The sequence below is a fragment of the Sceloporus occidentalis genome, unplaced genomic scaffold (assembly GCF_023333645.1).
Source record: "Sceloporus occidentalis isolate IW3139 unplaced genomic scaffold, rSceOcc1.0.p SCAF_23, whole genome shotgun sequence".
In the NCBI taxonomy this organism is placed as follows: Eukaryota; Metazoa; Chordata; class Lepidosauria; order Squamata; family Phrynosomatidae; genus Sceloporus; species Sceloporus occidentalis.
The window spans coordinates 11,130,108-11,147,653 of NW_028317003.1; the positions used below are offsets into that span (position 1 = coordinate 11,130,108).

At 38.8% G+C, this 17,546-nt stretch overlaps 1 protein-coding gene across 1 annotated transcript; it reads right to left on the reverse strand.

Moving 5' to 3' along the window:
- Window positions 1–7,447: 7,447 nt before the first annotated feature.
- On the reverse strand, window positions 7,448–16,752 carry LOC149300788 (polypeptide N-acetylgalactosaminyltransferase 15-like). The gene is made up of 10 exons (XM_089484805.1): window positions 16,325–16,752; window positions 13,750–13,916; window positions 12,813–13,017; window positions 11,513–11,680; window positions 10,365–10,482; window positions 9,732–9,923; window positions 9,067–9,198; window positions 8,330–8,419; window positions 8,074–8,208; window positions 7,448–7,513 (listed from the first exon to the last, which is right to left on the reverse strand). Exons 1-10 carry the CDS (start codon window positions 16,750–16,752, stop codon window positions 7,448–7,450), a joined length of 1,701 nt encoding a protein of 566 aa, XP_089340931.1.
- Between the last annotated feature and the right edge of the window lie 794 nt (window positions 16,753–17,546).

A 17,546-nucleotide genomic window follows, 5' to 3' on the forward strand; every position in this document is an offset into this window, starting at 1 on the left:
TGTGTGTTATGAGATTTTAGAGACACATTTTTAACTGAATGAACTATGCTGTTATTCACACGCTTAAGCCATTTACCGTAATTAGACCTTTAAAGGTCACGATGCAGCATTTTTAAGGACCCTCAGATCTAAAACTGCTATATGGGTGTCTTTAAGGGTAATTGCCAATCCTATCACAATTTTACAGATTACCTAAAGCTACCATTTTTACTACTAATGTGAAAAAAAGCATATGCACATTTTGTACATCTCTTACAAGCCCATGCAAACTGGGCTGGCGGCTCCTATGTACTTAGCCCAACATCCCTTCTTTTGAGTCTTGAATTAATCAGAAGGATAATACAATCTGTAGTATCACTAAGGACATGATTATGGGAAATGGTAGTAGCACTTGGCAATCGGGTCTCTTCAATCAAAGCATTTTTCACTGGCATGAATAATAAAAAGGATATTTAAATGGAGGGTTACAAATTAGATAACAGGAAATGTACGCACAACCGTGCATTCAAAAGTACTGCAATAGAAAAGCATTAAAGGAGTCTTTTTTTTTTTTAAAGTGTTATACAATACCAAAGGTAAATAATTAGGAGCATTATATGGCCCATGGCATGCTATAGTCCTAGCCGTGAGGAATTAACCATGTTGTAATAGCTAGTCTGAGGAATAATAACATATCTCATTCTGCACAGTGGCTAGCTTTTGTCACTAATTTTTTATTCATCCTGAAGTGCTCTGAATCAGCGATTAGTTGACCCTGTGCATGGGTCAGAGCGAGCATGAAGCAGATGTATGTAGGTAAGGATTCTTTGCAGTCCGCTAGGAACAGGCTGATCTCGAGGGAACAGGTCACTGTCAGAGGCTGCCGCACGTTGATGTTCAGCTTGGTGAAGAACGATTCCATCGCTGACAGTATCCGCAAGGACTAATCCCCAGCACCCATCTCTGGCCCACTTTTCCACCTACCATGCCCGGGTGTCACTTTTGCCACCCCCTTCTTTTGCACTGCTGGACCTGTTTAATGTTCTGCTTCATGTCTTTGCATTGTGTTTCACATATTTATTTTTTGGCCTCAGGTTTTTATTACTGACCCTAAATGCATTTTATGTACGTATATACTGGATTGTCTACATTAGCACTACATATCAGTATGTCTTGTACATTCTACCTTGAAATACACTGAATACAATGGGCATTCTATTGTCCCAGGAGGTCTCCAAAACAATTGTTGCATATGAAGGTACTTTGGTTGAAGAAGAAGAAAAAAGATAGAAAAGAAAAAACGTTATTTTGGGGAAGAGCTGCAGCTTCCCACCCTGTCCGTTGCCCAATGTTTCACACCCCTAATTGACGCTTGAGGCAGCCAATCAGAAAGCAGTCTTACTGCTACCAATGGGATTGCTTTCTCATTAGACCCCTTCCTGGAGAGTTCACAGAGCCTGGGCTGTCTTCAACCGATGGTAAGTATGTTAGGCGTTAGGACATGGGTTCAGGCAAAGGGAGAAATACATATGGGATGATTCTGTAGAGTCACCCTATGTGTTTACAAAGGGATACCACATAGATTTAGAGGGATCTCTAAGCTATCATGTGCATAAAAGTGCATGTGATGGCTGAAGTGTCCCTTTAAATTGTCTAATGTTAAACCTAAAACGCCACTTCAATTAAATATAACTGAACCCAAGTTCAGATATAAGAAAAAATAACAAGCTGAGGTTCTTGTATTAGACAAAAAAGACCCTTTTCATCTGACATTCATTTAGCTGGGTGACAACTTCATCAGGGATGATGAGGTACTCGAGCACATGGTATAAATCTCCTGAGAAACTCATCTGCTAGCTAAGTCGTCAAAGACACTCTGATGATCACAATCACAGACGTAGGTATGTACTCAAACAATTATTGTGGATGCTAAGTCAACCCAGCAACTAAATAACCAAGTAGTAATAAGTTACCCTATAACTGAATAGCATATTTCTCCAAAAGTCTCATGTTAAGATCGCCTACACTACAGACTAAACCAAAGTGATACATCTGGTTATAAATGGCCTTATACACGGTTATTCACACAACCCTGACCACATCAAATGAAACGGTCACAGATCCTGTCACTTATTCCATATGGATTGTTAATATGCATATTGCAATCAGATATACAGTATCCTGTTAGGATAGATCACAAAGAGATAAAGGGTACCTTAATGGTATCCTTGACACACAGCTCGTACATTACAGTTACAATCAATATAGTGTAGCGGGTAGGACATTCCCCACCTAGGGATTTTTGTCTTATGCCTTTACTCCTTTAATGAAATAGTAATCTTTCTTTTTAGGTGGAACATAAGATCTTCAATAGAGGGGCTATTCCTACGGAGAACCATTGCTTTAGACATATCATATATGGCTATATAGAATGAACGTATTCCAAACGCATTGAGGAGGTAGAAAGGGACTGGCTCACATAGGATGGTGGATGGAGGACGACTATGACAGGTAGGAGATGTTCTAGTTTAGTAAGATGTTTTGAGAGTCACAGAGCCATACAAGGAAGGTATTACAGGCTGTGTATGCAGGGCCGGCCGAAGACTTAACGCCGCCTGGGGCGAAGTTTAAAACGCCGCCCCCCCCCCCCGCCGACGCCGGGGGGGGGGGGGGGGGGGGCGGCATTTTAAACTTCGCCGACGGCATAATCTACGACCCCCCCCCGGTACTTACCTTTAAACAGTCCTGCGGCGAGTCTCCCTGCTCTGCCACGGTGCCGGCTTGTAATGCTGAGCGCCGGAAATTGACGTCACTTCCGGCGCTCTGCATTACAAGCCGGCACCGGGACCGAACAGGGAGACTCGCCGCAGAGGAGAGAGAGAGAGGGGCGCCGAGCGGGTAAGCTAAAACCACTCGGTGCCCCTCTCTCTCTCCTCCGCTTCAAAAAAAAAAAAGCGCTTGGGGCGGCAAAGTGCCGCCCCTTCTAAAGTGCCGCCTGGGGCAATTGCCCCAGTCTGCCCCATTATAGGGCCGGCCCTGTGTGTATGCGATTGTCAGAATGAATTAAACATGATTCCTAAAGCCATGGGAAGCAAGTGGGTGAGGGGGCTTCAAAAGTTAAACACAGTATGAGGAATGATATGCGTGATACACATGCATCTTTAAAGGCATCTTTAATCAAATATAAAACGTATACAAGATTTGGATCATTTATACAAATAAAGACAAACCTGTTTTGTAAGGTTGAACAGAGGTTGAAGGTCAGGAGCTCCTCATAATAACCGCATACCAAGTCTCTTAGATCTCTACTAACAGGACAGAAGAGAATACGTTATGTCCGTATTACGTCCAATAGTAAGAAATCCTAGTAATTACATCATGTAATCGTGAATTTCAACCAGATTGTTACCTATTATTATTTGGCATTTTTAAAGTACATTTAAAGAACTAGGTAGACACCAATACAGTTAAAATTGGCATTATTGGGACTGAATCTGTAAATCGTAGGGAGCTCCTGCCTTCTTCTACCTTAATATTCTGCTATAATCACCACATATATAAAGGACATTATATTCCAAAAAGTCCCAGGGCCGGTCATTTAAGTGGCACTGATATACATCAAAGTATAATAATATGCACACATAAGGGTTATCTTATTGCAGGGCTATCCATTAGTGTACTCTGAGCAGGGCACAATTTCAGAGCCATAAATATGGGTATGCAAAATTAAAATTACGTAACATGGAACGTGACATCACTAAATACGATTGATTCTTGCTGTCGTGCAGCCAGACCGACGCGCTCTATAAGTTTCACGGCCATTACTTATTAATGTAACGCATTTCCAGTTATTACCCGTAGATTTTAAAGCACCGACTCTCTCCGGTTTCTCTAAGAAGATGTCTGTGTCTTCACTCCGCTAATGACAAGTCAGTCGCAGCTTTCAGAAGCAATGTGGTGCCGGCAGCAGGTTACAGTGTCATTGGTAACTTCCGGGTTTGTGACGTTATTACGTTGACAGCGTCACCGCGTCGAAAGGGGGAAGCGGGGCATGCTGGGATGTCCCTGCTGCCGGCGTTCGCTCTTAGAGCGTTCTTATGTTGTGACTGAATTGCTTTATTATTATGCGTATTTACGCGAGCATCGGTTTTCATCGTAGGCCGCGGCAAAGCCTTATTATAGTTAGTGAACCCGGCTCTAGCAGCGGCGTGTTCTTTCCTGGGCTGCTTTCACGGCCGGCTGATCCTTCAGCATTGGGTGATTTGGAGCATCAAATCATTAGTGGGTTTGTCCACTAAATGGCGAGTTGACAGGTGAATTTGCCTTACGCTGTGATTCAGCTCCTTGACTTCGCTATTCCTTATGAAGAGCCAACCACAGCGAGCGTCTGCTGCAATAAGAGCTTGGCTGGCCCTCCGTAATGTATAATTAAATATTACACACTGTATTATGTAGAGGATAGTAACTTATGAGCAATGCTTATTTTGACATATTTTTAAATATTTGCTGTTGTGAAAGCAATAGTGCCTGAGAATTCGTTTTACGTTAAATCTTTGTTGTGATCAGCAGTTTGTCCAGCAGGTGGCGCCATTGCTATATATTAATAAATTCACATTATTAATAGGGACTGTACCAGGGTATTTGCAGAACGGAATGGAGGCCAACCATTGTAATTGGTGAAATTTAGAATTTATTTTATGATGCAGTCTAGCCCCAACAATACAATACCAAATACAATACCAGGAGCCGTAACACCTTAAACAGTACCGGGACGCAGGGAGTGGAACTTGCCCCCCTGCCCAGGACCCGATGGCTCGTAGCAAACCATAAATATACCATCATATAATACATTAGCTACTAGTCTCTGAGTTTGTTTTCCAGGATTTTCAAGAAAGGTCGTGCCAGCACTGAAACTGCGCAGCCCTGTAACATGTATAAGTGCCAGTAATGAAGGAGGACAGTGTCGGAGTGTGCCTTCTATATGAGGTGTAATTGTGTGTCTTGGGATAGACTCACTCAAGCTAGGTTTGTTTTGTGTGCGCTGGAAATCAGCTTTGTGCTTTTGTCTACATTTATGGATAAGATCTGTCTGATGTGAGGCTTTGTTGTTTTCAATAAGCTATTTTCATTAGAAGTGGCGAAATAATCTCACATCTATAACATTATAAACATAATAAGCCTAAATAATACCCAGGACTTGCATGGCCCAGCTTGCTTAAAGAACTCCCAGGATAGACACTAAATAATGCATAATTAACGAGACGAAATGTTTATTCTCGACAGGCTAGATTTTACACGGTCCTCTTGCAGCCCTCCAGTTCTCAGTGGAACTCCTCTGATGGTTTCAGAGCCAAAGAGCTGAAATATACATTCATTTAATGTCCCATAGGTATAACGCACGTTTCTGGAGCAAGGTTCTAAATTTGGAATAATCACCATGGAAAAAAAGTTGGAGCGTTCCAGCTCTTATATTTAGCACTTATATGACTCATGCCATCTTTCTTCCTTTACTTCTGGCTCAAAGGAGATCACTTTGAGATTCAAATTTAAATATACATTTTTTTTAAAGCTACTCATCCCATTTATCAAACACATGTGTGAAAGTACTTCAATTAAAATAGAAATTAAAGTGAATTTGATGGCTGGAGTGTCCCTTTTGTACTGTAGCTAATTTATATATATATATATATATATATATATATATAATGTGTGTGTCTTTTCTACCCTTTGTACAGCGCTGTGGAATCCAAATATAAAACGGTACTGTATAAAACAATAAATTATCTTCTCAGTTCAGAGAGGTATCATTTTCCAGAGTTGATTTCTGTGATTGTTACAAGACCGTAGAAGTAACACTTTGTCTGAATGACTGTCTGCAGCTTCTATGCACTTGGCAGTAGAAATGTGTTTCAATAATCCATCCTGTAATAAGGAAGAGGAAAATAAATGAATAAACACACTAAAATCACATTATGGGGTTTGATTGAAAACAAAAGAACCAAGGGAAATACACACACACACACACACACTCTTCAGCTATTAGTTATCAATGATCCTTCTTAAACCAGGAAGTATAAGCAGGAAGCATACTTAAATACACTTCCTGCACATGTTCTGTAGCAGTCTAATTAAAGTCAGTGGGAATAGGGGCAGCCAATCGCAAGAACATCAGTGTTCAACTAAGTTGCATGTCATTGGCTCCCATTGTTTTCTGTGCTACAGAGTGTGCAGGAAGTGAACCCAAATACACTTCCTGATTTTGAGAGAGGGAGACAGAAACTCCCAACAACTATAGAATGTCTGCATCTCTTTGCATGCTATGTAATACGTTGTAATATATAAAAGCTTGTATATTGTTTTTATTATTTCCTTTTTTTCCCATTTAGGACATTTCATGTTCTTTCATGGGTTCTCTCCCCGGCCTCTCCAGCTTGTTCCTGACAGCACTTGTCATGTAATGAAATAGGGACATTTTTGCTTGTTTTGTTACAGTACATGAGAACTATTTACATTTTGAGGTAATAGCGTTGATAACTATATATTTGGCTAAAAATGCACATGCCTTTGACACACATGAAACTGAAAGCAATGTATTGAGAAGGATTAGCGTCGCTATAGAAACAGGGTTATTCTTTTGTTCCAAAAATATATTAAATGATAGATGTGATATTGCTAAGAGAAACTTTTCATTTTAATTCCTTCAGCGTTATGTCTGTTGGTATCCGATCAAAAGTGGAAATGAAATTATAGTGTAGCAGACATCCAGAAATTATAGGTCTCCTTTTCAAATGTAAGTGTAATAAAAAAAAAAAAGATTTTAGTAGTCTCTTAAAACAAAAAGTACACTTAAAGAACAATCTTTAGAAAATCAAAAGGATTCTTGTACGCTATACTTTACCTAGATACCATATTTATATAAAAAAAAGTTTAACTTTAAAGAACAAATAGTTGTATAAAGGACTTTAATTGAGGTTAAAAACAATGCATTGAGTGTAAAAATCTATTTTCGATATCTCTGAATAGGCCCAGGAATTTCAACAAAATAATGTAATCTTTGTTTTTTGATTTGAAAGGACCTGTCAACAGGATGCAAACAGATGTACCCTATACTGATTAATATATGCAAATCTCCCAACAGCCCCTGTGTTTGTAGGATAGTCCCGATGTGTGGACGCTGTCCCGATGACGCAGGTAGCTCCCCTACAGTCCCTTATATCTGCAAACTAGCATGGTCCTATTTTTTTAATCAGCTGTTGTGACTGAAATTAAAAAAAAAATCTCGCAACGCAACATCATACATGGAGACGGGGCACTACATCTATAAGATGGAGCCAAATGGATTTTTGAATTAAGAACCTCTAATGGACTATTTATATGTTTTTATATTAAAATAATAAAAAGGTTTTGTACCGTGTTAGCCGTTGAGAAAACAGGAGAAAAGTATAGTTAAAATGATACCATTTATTGGCTAACAGAGTTCAATTGCGAGGTTCGAGACCAAGTTGTTAGCTTCATTAATGCCTGAGGAAAGGACCTAACACAAAATACAAAAGCACAATTCACACGTTAACAAAGACTTTAGATAAACACAGAGGTATTGGGGAATTTGTTCAGCAGTAAATTACCTGGACTAGCAGAGATCCAATGTATCGTTTTAACTATACTTTTCTCCTATATTTTTAACTATATGCATTTTAATATTTTTTATTGTTTTAAAGTATTTTTCTATCTTATTTTTAAACCATATGTTTTTGAATTACATTAATTTATATTTGATTACTTTTTTTTTATGAAGGGAGTAATATTTATGCTAATTGAGCACTGCACTTTATAATAAAAATTCATCATAATTACAATGATGGAATTATGGCAATTTATTATAACGCAAGACACTTCTTTTGGCACAATTGTGATTAAGATGCCTGTTCATTGATGAGAAGCATGATGTGGATACTCTTCCTAACTTCCCATAGGCTAAGTATAAACATGAGTCAAAATTATTTTTGAATTACATAACTATAAACACAGGGCATTTTAGTATATTAATGTTTGAAATCAACACAAACTCAAAAAGCCATATTTATATTTGAATACCTCGTTAAAATCCCATATCTGCGCGGATTTTTCACGTAGAGAGCAGTTTCTGAGGACAGCCTGTTCATATCTCACATCAAGGCAAAGGGAGCGTTCTGATTTAAACCTTATTTCATTCTGGCTGTACTCGAATATCTGCAGGGTTAAAATATTTGCATATTGATTTCAACATAGTAAGGATCCACACTAGAATAACTGGATTCCCACTAGAATAACTTGATAAATAAAGGACACGAGAGTTCGACTATCACATTACCTGAGTATTTGTCTTATGGCAGTTGGAAAGTTCAAGAGGTTGACCTGAACGTTTGTACTCAATACACAAGCCAACACCTGCGTTAAAAATCTGTAAAAAATAAATATATATATATAAAATTATATAATGTATTACTCCTTCAATGTTGATTTAGCATTTTGTATCAATATATTGTTCAAAATAGGCCAACTAACTGTAATCGGTATATAGGCATTACAATATGGGGGCCAGCCCTGGGCAGAGCCTGAGATAATCACACTGGTCTATTAATGGTCTATATGTTGCATCAAGATGGCATAGGGGAAGAACGCTAGAACATGTAGGAGGGACTAGGGCTGAAGGGAAGGGGGGAAATGGAATTTGCACATAAACAGGAGAATGGCGAGGTGACAGAGGGAAAAATGAAATGGACGTGGCTGTGGAGATAAAAACGGACAAGGGGCGATGGGGAATAAATAGGCTGAGCTGGGTTGCATTTACAATACACATGCGCCCCCCCCCACAAATTGTCGCTCACTCTCAAAGCAGCCACGTCTTCATACATCACGTATTGGATTATAATTTACCCTGTCCACTATTCAACACATTAAAAATGGCGATGCCGATTTACATGGAATGTTAAAAAATGTAAAGTATTACGTAGAAATTATAATATATATAATATATAACTCTAAAGAAGCAACATGTTGAAAGCATCTCTGATCCTCAAAGCCCACACATGTAGGTCACAGTCTTACTCGTCCAGATGATCCCAACATGGAAAAAGTAGCATTGATTTCTGGGTAAATGTTGGCTAGAAACCACTCAAATTTTTTACATCCCAACCTTAGACGTAGCTGTTCGCGTTCGGTAATATCAGTCGGTTTAACCTGAGACCAAAAACAAAGCAAATGTTATTGATGGTAGCTCCAGTATAGGTGCAATAACATAAATAAACACATTTAGTGAGCAACTTAATTTTAACAATAGGGCTACGTACATTGCAAGTTTTACCAAATAACGTAATAGAGGCTTATCATATCTGAAAAATAATTGTTATAAATCCTGATTCACAAATATAATTAAGTGTTTAGAGTTCCGGCTCCATACACCTTTGGACAAGAGGAATCCATGTTCGGTGTAGGTTTGCTTAAAACACTTTTGGTACCCTTGGATTGAAATCTGATTTACTGAATTTGTTTGAATCAAGCCCTCCTATATTTAAGCATTTTTTGGTGTTTCTCCAGAACCAAAACAGATTTAGGTCTCAATTATGTTACCTTTATTTCCAAATGTGTTATGTACCCGACGCACAGATTTGCAGTTAGGTATTCCTTAGCTTACGTAGCCCAACTTGTAGTGTGTCAAAAATGGTCAATGGTTTATTGACCATTCATAACTTTTATAGTTGTGTGCATCATACCCTGCTGATTAAAGCCTTTCCAATATGCTTATAGAAGGCATCCTTGTAGGAGTCCATCCATAACTCTACAATTCGGATTTTGTTCCGCAATATTGAGTCATTTTGAAGCGGAGTGTATGTGTTATGATTCTGATTTACATGTCCAACTCGTGAACATGGAACGATTTCCACTGAACCACCGCAGAGCCAAACCTGTGAAAATGAGATGACCATTGCCAAAAATGAATGCAGAATCGCAGAAACCATCATAAAAAAAAATATACACAGCCTGAAATAGGAATGAAATTACATTTTGATATGTGTACAAATAAGCATGGATCTGTTAAAGATGTGTGTTCAATGTTAACAATTGGCAACATGGGAAGATATGTTGAAAGGTTATGCTAAGGCGTTCTAGTTATAAACTTAGTGGAGCCTTAGTCTTGCCGGCTAAAGACTTAGGAGCATAGACGGAGAACAGCACGCAATGTCAATAATCTTTGTAGGTACAAAAAATAATTTGATGTAAAAAATCGGGATAGATAAAAGTGTTGAATGACTTAGGTCTGTATCAACCAAAAATCACTATTTAAAACATGAGACCCATTGGATTAAGTAAACATTTACTTATATTTATATAGATTTACATCTTACCCGGATAGATAACTCCAAGTTTTCAGCCCCCCAAAATTTAGTGCCTGCATCAAACCCCCCAATATTTTGGAAGTAATGGCGATCAACTGCTACTACACACGCTGGTATTACTGGACTTCTACAAGGAATACAGACAATATAAAATGTAATAACTTTACACAAACATATAGATATAAGACACAGTTATGCTAAAACAACTGTTACTTAAATCTAGTGATATAGCATACATATTAGATACATATTATGTTTATTATATTATCTCTGGGTATATTTTCTGGGTATGTTTCTTTCGATACTGAAAATGTCTCTCTCACACAAATAAAGTACAGTATATAGCATATATATATATATATATTGTATATTGTGTCTACAATGTCAGAAATCAGAATGCTATTACTAAATGCATTCAGAGAGGCAACTAACTTGCTTCATTTATACAATATGTGCTACACTTGAATTCATCAAAACACAGATCCTATACAAGTACTCCTCATACACAGTATGCTCAATGTAATTGGAAAATATGGAAGATAAATATAGAATTGTACATTTACAAATGTGTTTGTGTGTGTGTATATATATATATATATATATATATATATATATATATATACACACACACACACACTTATGGAAAGGAACTTTGCAAACAGAATGAAACTAGAAGTAGAACCAATGGTTCATCCATTCTGCTTACTACTGATCTAGAACATACAAGCTTGATTCTATATTTCCAGCTCCAGACAGCTCTGTATATCCAATTATTTTTCTAGGTTTGCAAGGAAGATCCAGAACAAGATAAAGAAGCCCTGGAGACTGCAGCGGATCTGACACAAAATATATGTAGAAATCCCTGTCATACAATCATCTGAAGGTTAAGTATTATTTCACAAGCTATAGAAAACACATCTAAACCCAATGCACACTGTTTGGGGAATATGTAAAGCCAGCAGGAACGTGCATCCTTTTCTCCTTATAATGCATTGGTTATACAAATCCGTGTACATTGATAATAATAATAATTCCAATATTGTTTGAATCCCATGGAACTTTGCGCTATTTAAGGTAAAATCGTTTTGGCACTTCCAAGTCAATTATGCTGTTCCATTGGACAACTTTATTTTCTTGGGCAATTAGGAAATGATTACCTGAATGGAGCGATGGGAGAGTGGCGTACCTTCTCTTCATGCTCCGGTAAAGTCACCCATTGAAAATCAAGTTTCCAGTTAAATATGAGTCGTTGCAGATCAGCAGAGTAATAATACCCATATGTCTTCCGGTCAATAATGTCTAGAACAGGAGAAACTATTCGATTTCTTAAAAAAAGAAATAGAAATTAACGTATAATTTGCAGACTTTGGCTTTGCTTGCCAAAACTTTGTAGATTAGTTTATAATGTGTTGGCTTTTCTTCCTACACCAATCACTTATTCTTCAACTGAATATAGCTTTTTAAGATTACACACGTTTACTTTGTTATCTCTGTATTACGGAATGACAGAAAGTATATATTGTATAGTTGAAAGTATATATATATATATATATATATATATATATATATATATATATCCCTCTATTTCTATATAGAAGATTGCTTATGTTTTTAAAGGATTTGAAACTTTTGTGAACCTAAAAACCAAATAAGTATGGGATGTAAAAAGCACCAGCAGATGGCACCACCTTCCCAATTTTACACTCAGTAAACTTTAATTCTAACAAAAACTTATTTTGTCACTTAAAGGACCTGTGCACAAAAACTCCAGTGATAGTGAAGAAGAGTCCTTACATATTATTTTTTATTAAAAGGGAAGTCCCCTTGAAAAATACACCTTTTTACTTTGCACATAAAATAGAATGTTTTGTACAGTGATATACCTGTAGTTTATTATTCAAACAAAGTGAGTTTAGAGTTTTCTTGTTCCAGGAAATAGGTAACCATTGCAGGCACACTTGTGATATTTAAAATGTGACGTGTTCTGCTATCAGCTGATTTTTTATGGCAACTCTAACAATGCCCAGTCCTTTCCTCCGTACATTTTAGCGAGTTTATTGGAGTAAGAGAACACATTTAATTTGTGCAGCTATATCAAAAGATTATGTGGAAAAAATGGAATTCTAGTATCATAAGGACTTGTTTTTAATGTAATAATTTTTTTTTGTTCATATTTCCTTTAAATATATACAATGGTTCTAGTTGTAGAGTCAGCATTGGCAATTACAATGTATATTCATCCTAAATTGGGATTGTAAATTATTCGGCAGGTCACTTATGTATGATACAACACCTACTAGGAATGAGTCTGAGCAGTTCTTTTAGCTATTGAACACAGTATCACTATCTGTTATGTTGCTATTTTATATAAATGTAAAAAAATAAACTGAATAAGCGTAATTTTGTATATATTTTCATGTCACATTCTAGATTCAGTTTTTTGAAAGAGCAGCTCACCTGTTATTCATTATTCTGCTCAACAATGGCTCCAACCAGCCTCTGTGACACTCACAGTGCGAGTCGAGGAAGACCAGGACATCTCCTGTTGCCCTCGCTGCACCCAGCATGCGGCCTCCAAAAGCACCAAGCCTCTTGTTACTCCTTATTAATTTCACTCCACTGATTCTTGAAACATATTCGCTCAGGGCAGACTTAAGTTGTCCTATACTCAATCAATAAAAAATACTGGTTACAATTTCTACGCTTCCGCAACTATAATTATAGCTAAAATGAAATAAATGGTTTGAGATATTTTAATGGGAGTTTTGCCTTCAGGTTGTGCATTTTGGCCACTCTCCCCACTTGAGGACTTTAGTGGGGTTTCCTTTCAGGGAGAACCTAAGAAGATTCAGCCCTCCTAAGACTTCAGTCTAGGGGGGAAATGCTGTACATGCCTTTGTAGGAATACAGGCCCAAAAAGGCAAAGATTGGGGACATTGCGATTTCCCTGTAAATAAAATGATGATGAGGAGGGTCCAAAGTTGGTACCTTGCCTAGGCCCTATGTAGCCTTAATGCAGTCCTGTCTTAAAAAGGTAAAGCTTATTTTAACATTTTAAATCTGATGTATCATCTTTCAAACTCCTACATCTTACAGTTTGAAACATGAAACAATGAATACATTTATTTTGTTATGCTACAATATACTACCGCCCCACCAACAATTGTCCATCTTTCAGAGGGTCTCAAACCACTCTGTCCCTCTTCTCTAGGAGCCAAGGTTGAAATCAGTGAAAAGTAGCAGGCAACATGTGAACTATGACTGGGCTACTTGGTTGAGTAGTTTGACCTCTAGGCGTGATTCTCACCACCTACAGGCTTCTTCAGGTTAGACGCGTGTAATGCTGTGAGGACATTAGGCTGACCATAAGTCATGATTCTAAGGTGCTGGTTACCTTGATGACTTAGATCATCGACAAGGATAACTTCTTTTAGCCAGCGTCTTGGGGAATTGTCAAGCACACTGTGGACAGTTCTCAGTAGCGAAGACAGGGCTTCATTATGAAAGGAGATGATAACACTGGCTGTCGGGAACTTCTCGTCATAACTTTGCTTGAGACATCTGCATGAACGAAATGTAATAATTACTTTGTATAGAGTTTAAAACAATCTCCCTAGCTTTACATTAGCACATTAGTGATTCTTGTGCAAAGCATAGTACAAGGGGAACAGTCACCAGACTTCTGTTTCTCTTCCAGGTTGTGCTGCTGTGTTTATTCAGTGTGTGCTTAGTATAAAGCAGACAAGCTCCTGGTTTTGTTCCTCCCAGATCCTGCTTCTGCAGGTTGCATCTTTTTTTTCCCCTCACTTCTCACAGGTGTTACAGTTAGTTATTTGCAGTCAGGGTTGTGTCAGTGCACTTTTGAAATGCAACAAAACGTCCCAGAAAGTTAGGATGTAATCAATTACATTGGCAAGGGGGGGGGGGGCACGTGAAACACCATACTTTTCTTTGTGCAACTGCGAAGGAGCACTGATTGACGCTTCCAAGCACTGGCTTGACTACAGGAGTACCTTCCTGTCTCCTCGTACTGGTTCAAAATTGTTCCTGGACTGCATCGATAAGTACGTACTGTATTTGCTTATATTCGAGGTCGCATGATAATCAGACCTCAAATAGAGATCGGACCATAAGACTAAGATCCAGATCCCCCACAGCGCTGCGGGGGACCTGGATTCTCCTCTGGCAACCTCCATTTCTACTGGCATTTCCTCTGGGGCTTCTATGACAGAGCACTGGCGTGACATCACCTTCTGGTGCTCCGTCATAGAAGCAAAAATGCATGTCTAACGCATATATATATATATATATATATATATATATATTGTGGCAGGATGGCCCGATCAAAACAAGAAACTCCAAACACCAGCGGAATAAAAGCACAATGTAATTTATTGCAGCTTGCTGTAAGGTCCACAGAGTGTTGCACTTTACAGGATACATAAATAAACCAAAACAAAAACAAATCCTACTCCATCTTGGAGACTAACCATACAAGGTTCTTACCTCGCTAACTGACCGGCCAGCTAATCCAGTCCCAGTCATAAAAGTAATAGCAGCACAACACCGTATTTTCGGACCGTACCTTTTTTATAAAGTCTGAGGGCCTCTGGCTTGACTGCCTCTCTCCCTGTTTCCAGACAACTAATGCCTCTAACGGCCGCCCTTTAAACACCTGAGTGCAGGTTAATTGGCTCCACCTTGCTGACCTCCAGCAATTAACCCCCTCCTGCTGGGAATAATGAGCGTTCCAATCTGCCACTTATGTAGACTCCATTACCTTGCCACAATATATATTGCATATGTAGCATTTTATAATTGCCCCCCCCACTTTGATCCCTGTCCCCCCATGTACACCCCTAAATATGAAAGCTGGAGATTACAGTGGATGTAATTTATTTAAGTTAGGTGTGAGTGGTCATATTTATGTGGTGACCTAAATCTATCAGGACACCTTTCTTAGTAGCATGACTGGGCATGGTAAGAGGCAGGGCTCAGGCAGGACTACCCACCTACCTTACCCACCCTGTCAACTTGGGACCCTCAGCTTCAAAGCATCACAAGAAGACCAAATGGTAGCTATGATAGCTATTGATTTCACAGCATGGTTCCCTGGTCAGAAGGAATCAGAGCATGTCCCCAACCTGCAAATGATCCCCACTGCCAACAGAAGCAGGACAGTGCCAAAAATTAGGACTGTCCCATGAAAAACAAGAGGGTTGAGAAGTATGAGTAAGAAACCTATATAATTACACAATGAACAGAAAACAAACATAGGTAATGTCGGTCACATTTTCAAACTTACATATAAAGAATTCTAACCACACATACATTCATTCAGGAACCTTAGCCAAAACAAACACGCCCATTCACACCCACACAGAATCTCCCTTCAAGATGCGTACACTTATTCAGGCTCACCCCACGCCCAAAACGTACACACAATCCAAACCATATGACCACATACATGCTCTGATACCCTCTCCTAAACACCCTAACAAACACTAGCAGGAACATCCAAAAGTGGATCCAAAAGTGGGTCATATACACATCACACACACCATACACACAAACCATACATGCGCACGCACAGGAATCACTCTTCTGAATACGTCCTCACTCACTCCCCTCCTAAGCACACATACTTATAAAAACACACAATGATGCAGATCTAAAAGAAATGAGTTCCATGTGAAAAATGTTACTTGTCATTTTACTCTTAAACAATACAACTAGTAAAGATACCTAAAAACACAATCTATTCCCTAAAGATATTGACGCACACTCACAGCACTGTATGTTTTCTTACAGGTACTTAGCCTGGAGAAGTTAAAATTCGGCTGCAAATAAAAATTACTGGTGATGCCAAAATATATAATCATTTTGTTTGCTTATCTACAATAATTACTGATGCTGATTGATCAAATATTATTGTCCACCAATGCCAACTCAACTGTCACATTACTCACAGTGGATGGCGTCCTTCTGGTATTGTCCTATGTACAGGAATTTTCTGAATTTCGGAGTCATAGCCCACTCTCTCTAGTGCCAGTCCTCTGTGCAAGACCTGGGTTGGTATATCACCTTCGTTCTTCCTCTTGGGCTGCCCCACTATTCTGTACATTTTTCTCCTGTCTCTGTCAGGTCTCTCTCTGGCTCCAGACATCGTCATTGCAAGTAACCCTTCCTCTCTTAAAGAAGACAGAGGAGATAACAATTCCACCTTATTCTGATGTCTTTCATCAACCCTCTCCAGAAACGAGCTTGCAGCTGTCCTATAATGATCTCCTTCACGATGGTGGTCCAGATTTCTAGAATTGCTCTCACTCTGGGTTTCTGGATCCAGTATGGTAACTATGGCTAGTATCAGCAGTAAGCCTAGCGTAAGCACCAGCATCTGCGGTTGGCACAGAAGGGACCTGCACCTCTTTCTCAACAACATGCTGCTTGTTGCTATATATGACACACACCGTCATGATATTCACAATTATCTTCATTCCTGATCAGTTTTCCTCTAATGTACTTTTCCCACGCAGGTCTTTATTTCCTCTCTCGGTATCCAACTTGCACGCTCCCTCTGTGTATATTTTCTTTTCTTTTTATTTCTTAAACCAACCGCAGCTCTCTCTGGAAAAATTCCTTCTAGACAATGTTTAATATATCAGTAAGTAGTACGCACAGGGATTTCTTCAGGATACAAATACAATCCAAAATAAGGAAATACCCCAAATCCTTTAGATGTTTTCTCCTTCCAGAAAGTATTAAAGAACTGATATACTCTCCATCAGAGAGACAGCATTCTGCCTTCCTTGTGGGGAATCATTTCACATGGTCAGTGTAACTTCATCACTTTGTCCCAGCTGCTTGTAAGCGAATATGCCCAGATGTGAGCCCTGCCCTGTTGTGACACTGCACTCAGATCTTATGAATAGATGTAAATAGGCAGTCACTGCCTCCCCTTCACACATAATTCCAGCACTGCCAGACCTTAGAGAACACGGCTTGTCTTTCCTGGTCCTAATGCCCTCTCAGTTTCTAAACTTGTCTTCGATCAGCCGGGATGATTGGTCAAAACAATTCCCAAGGAATGCACAACCTAGAACAAAATGTGCAATATCCCTAAGAAAACAAAGTTCACAAACAAAATGTTTTTAAATGGAAATGTTTGTTTTTTTAGCTCATCCATAACTG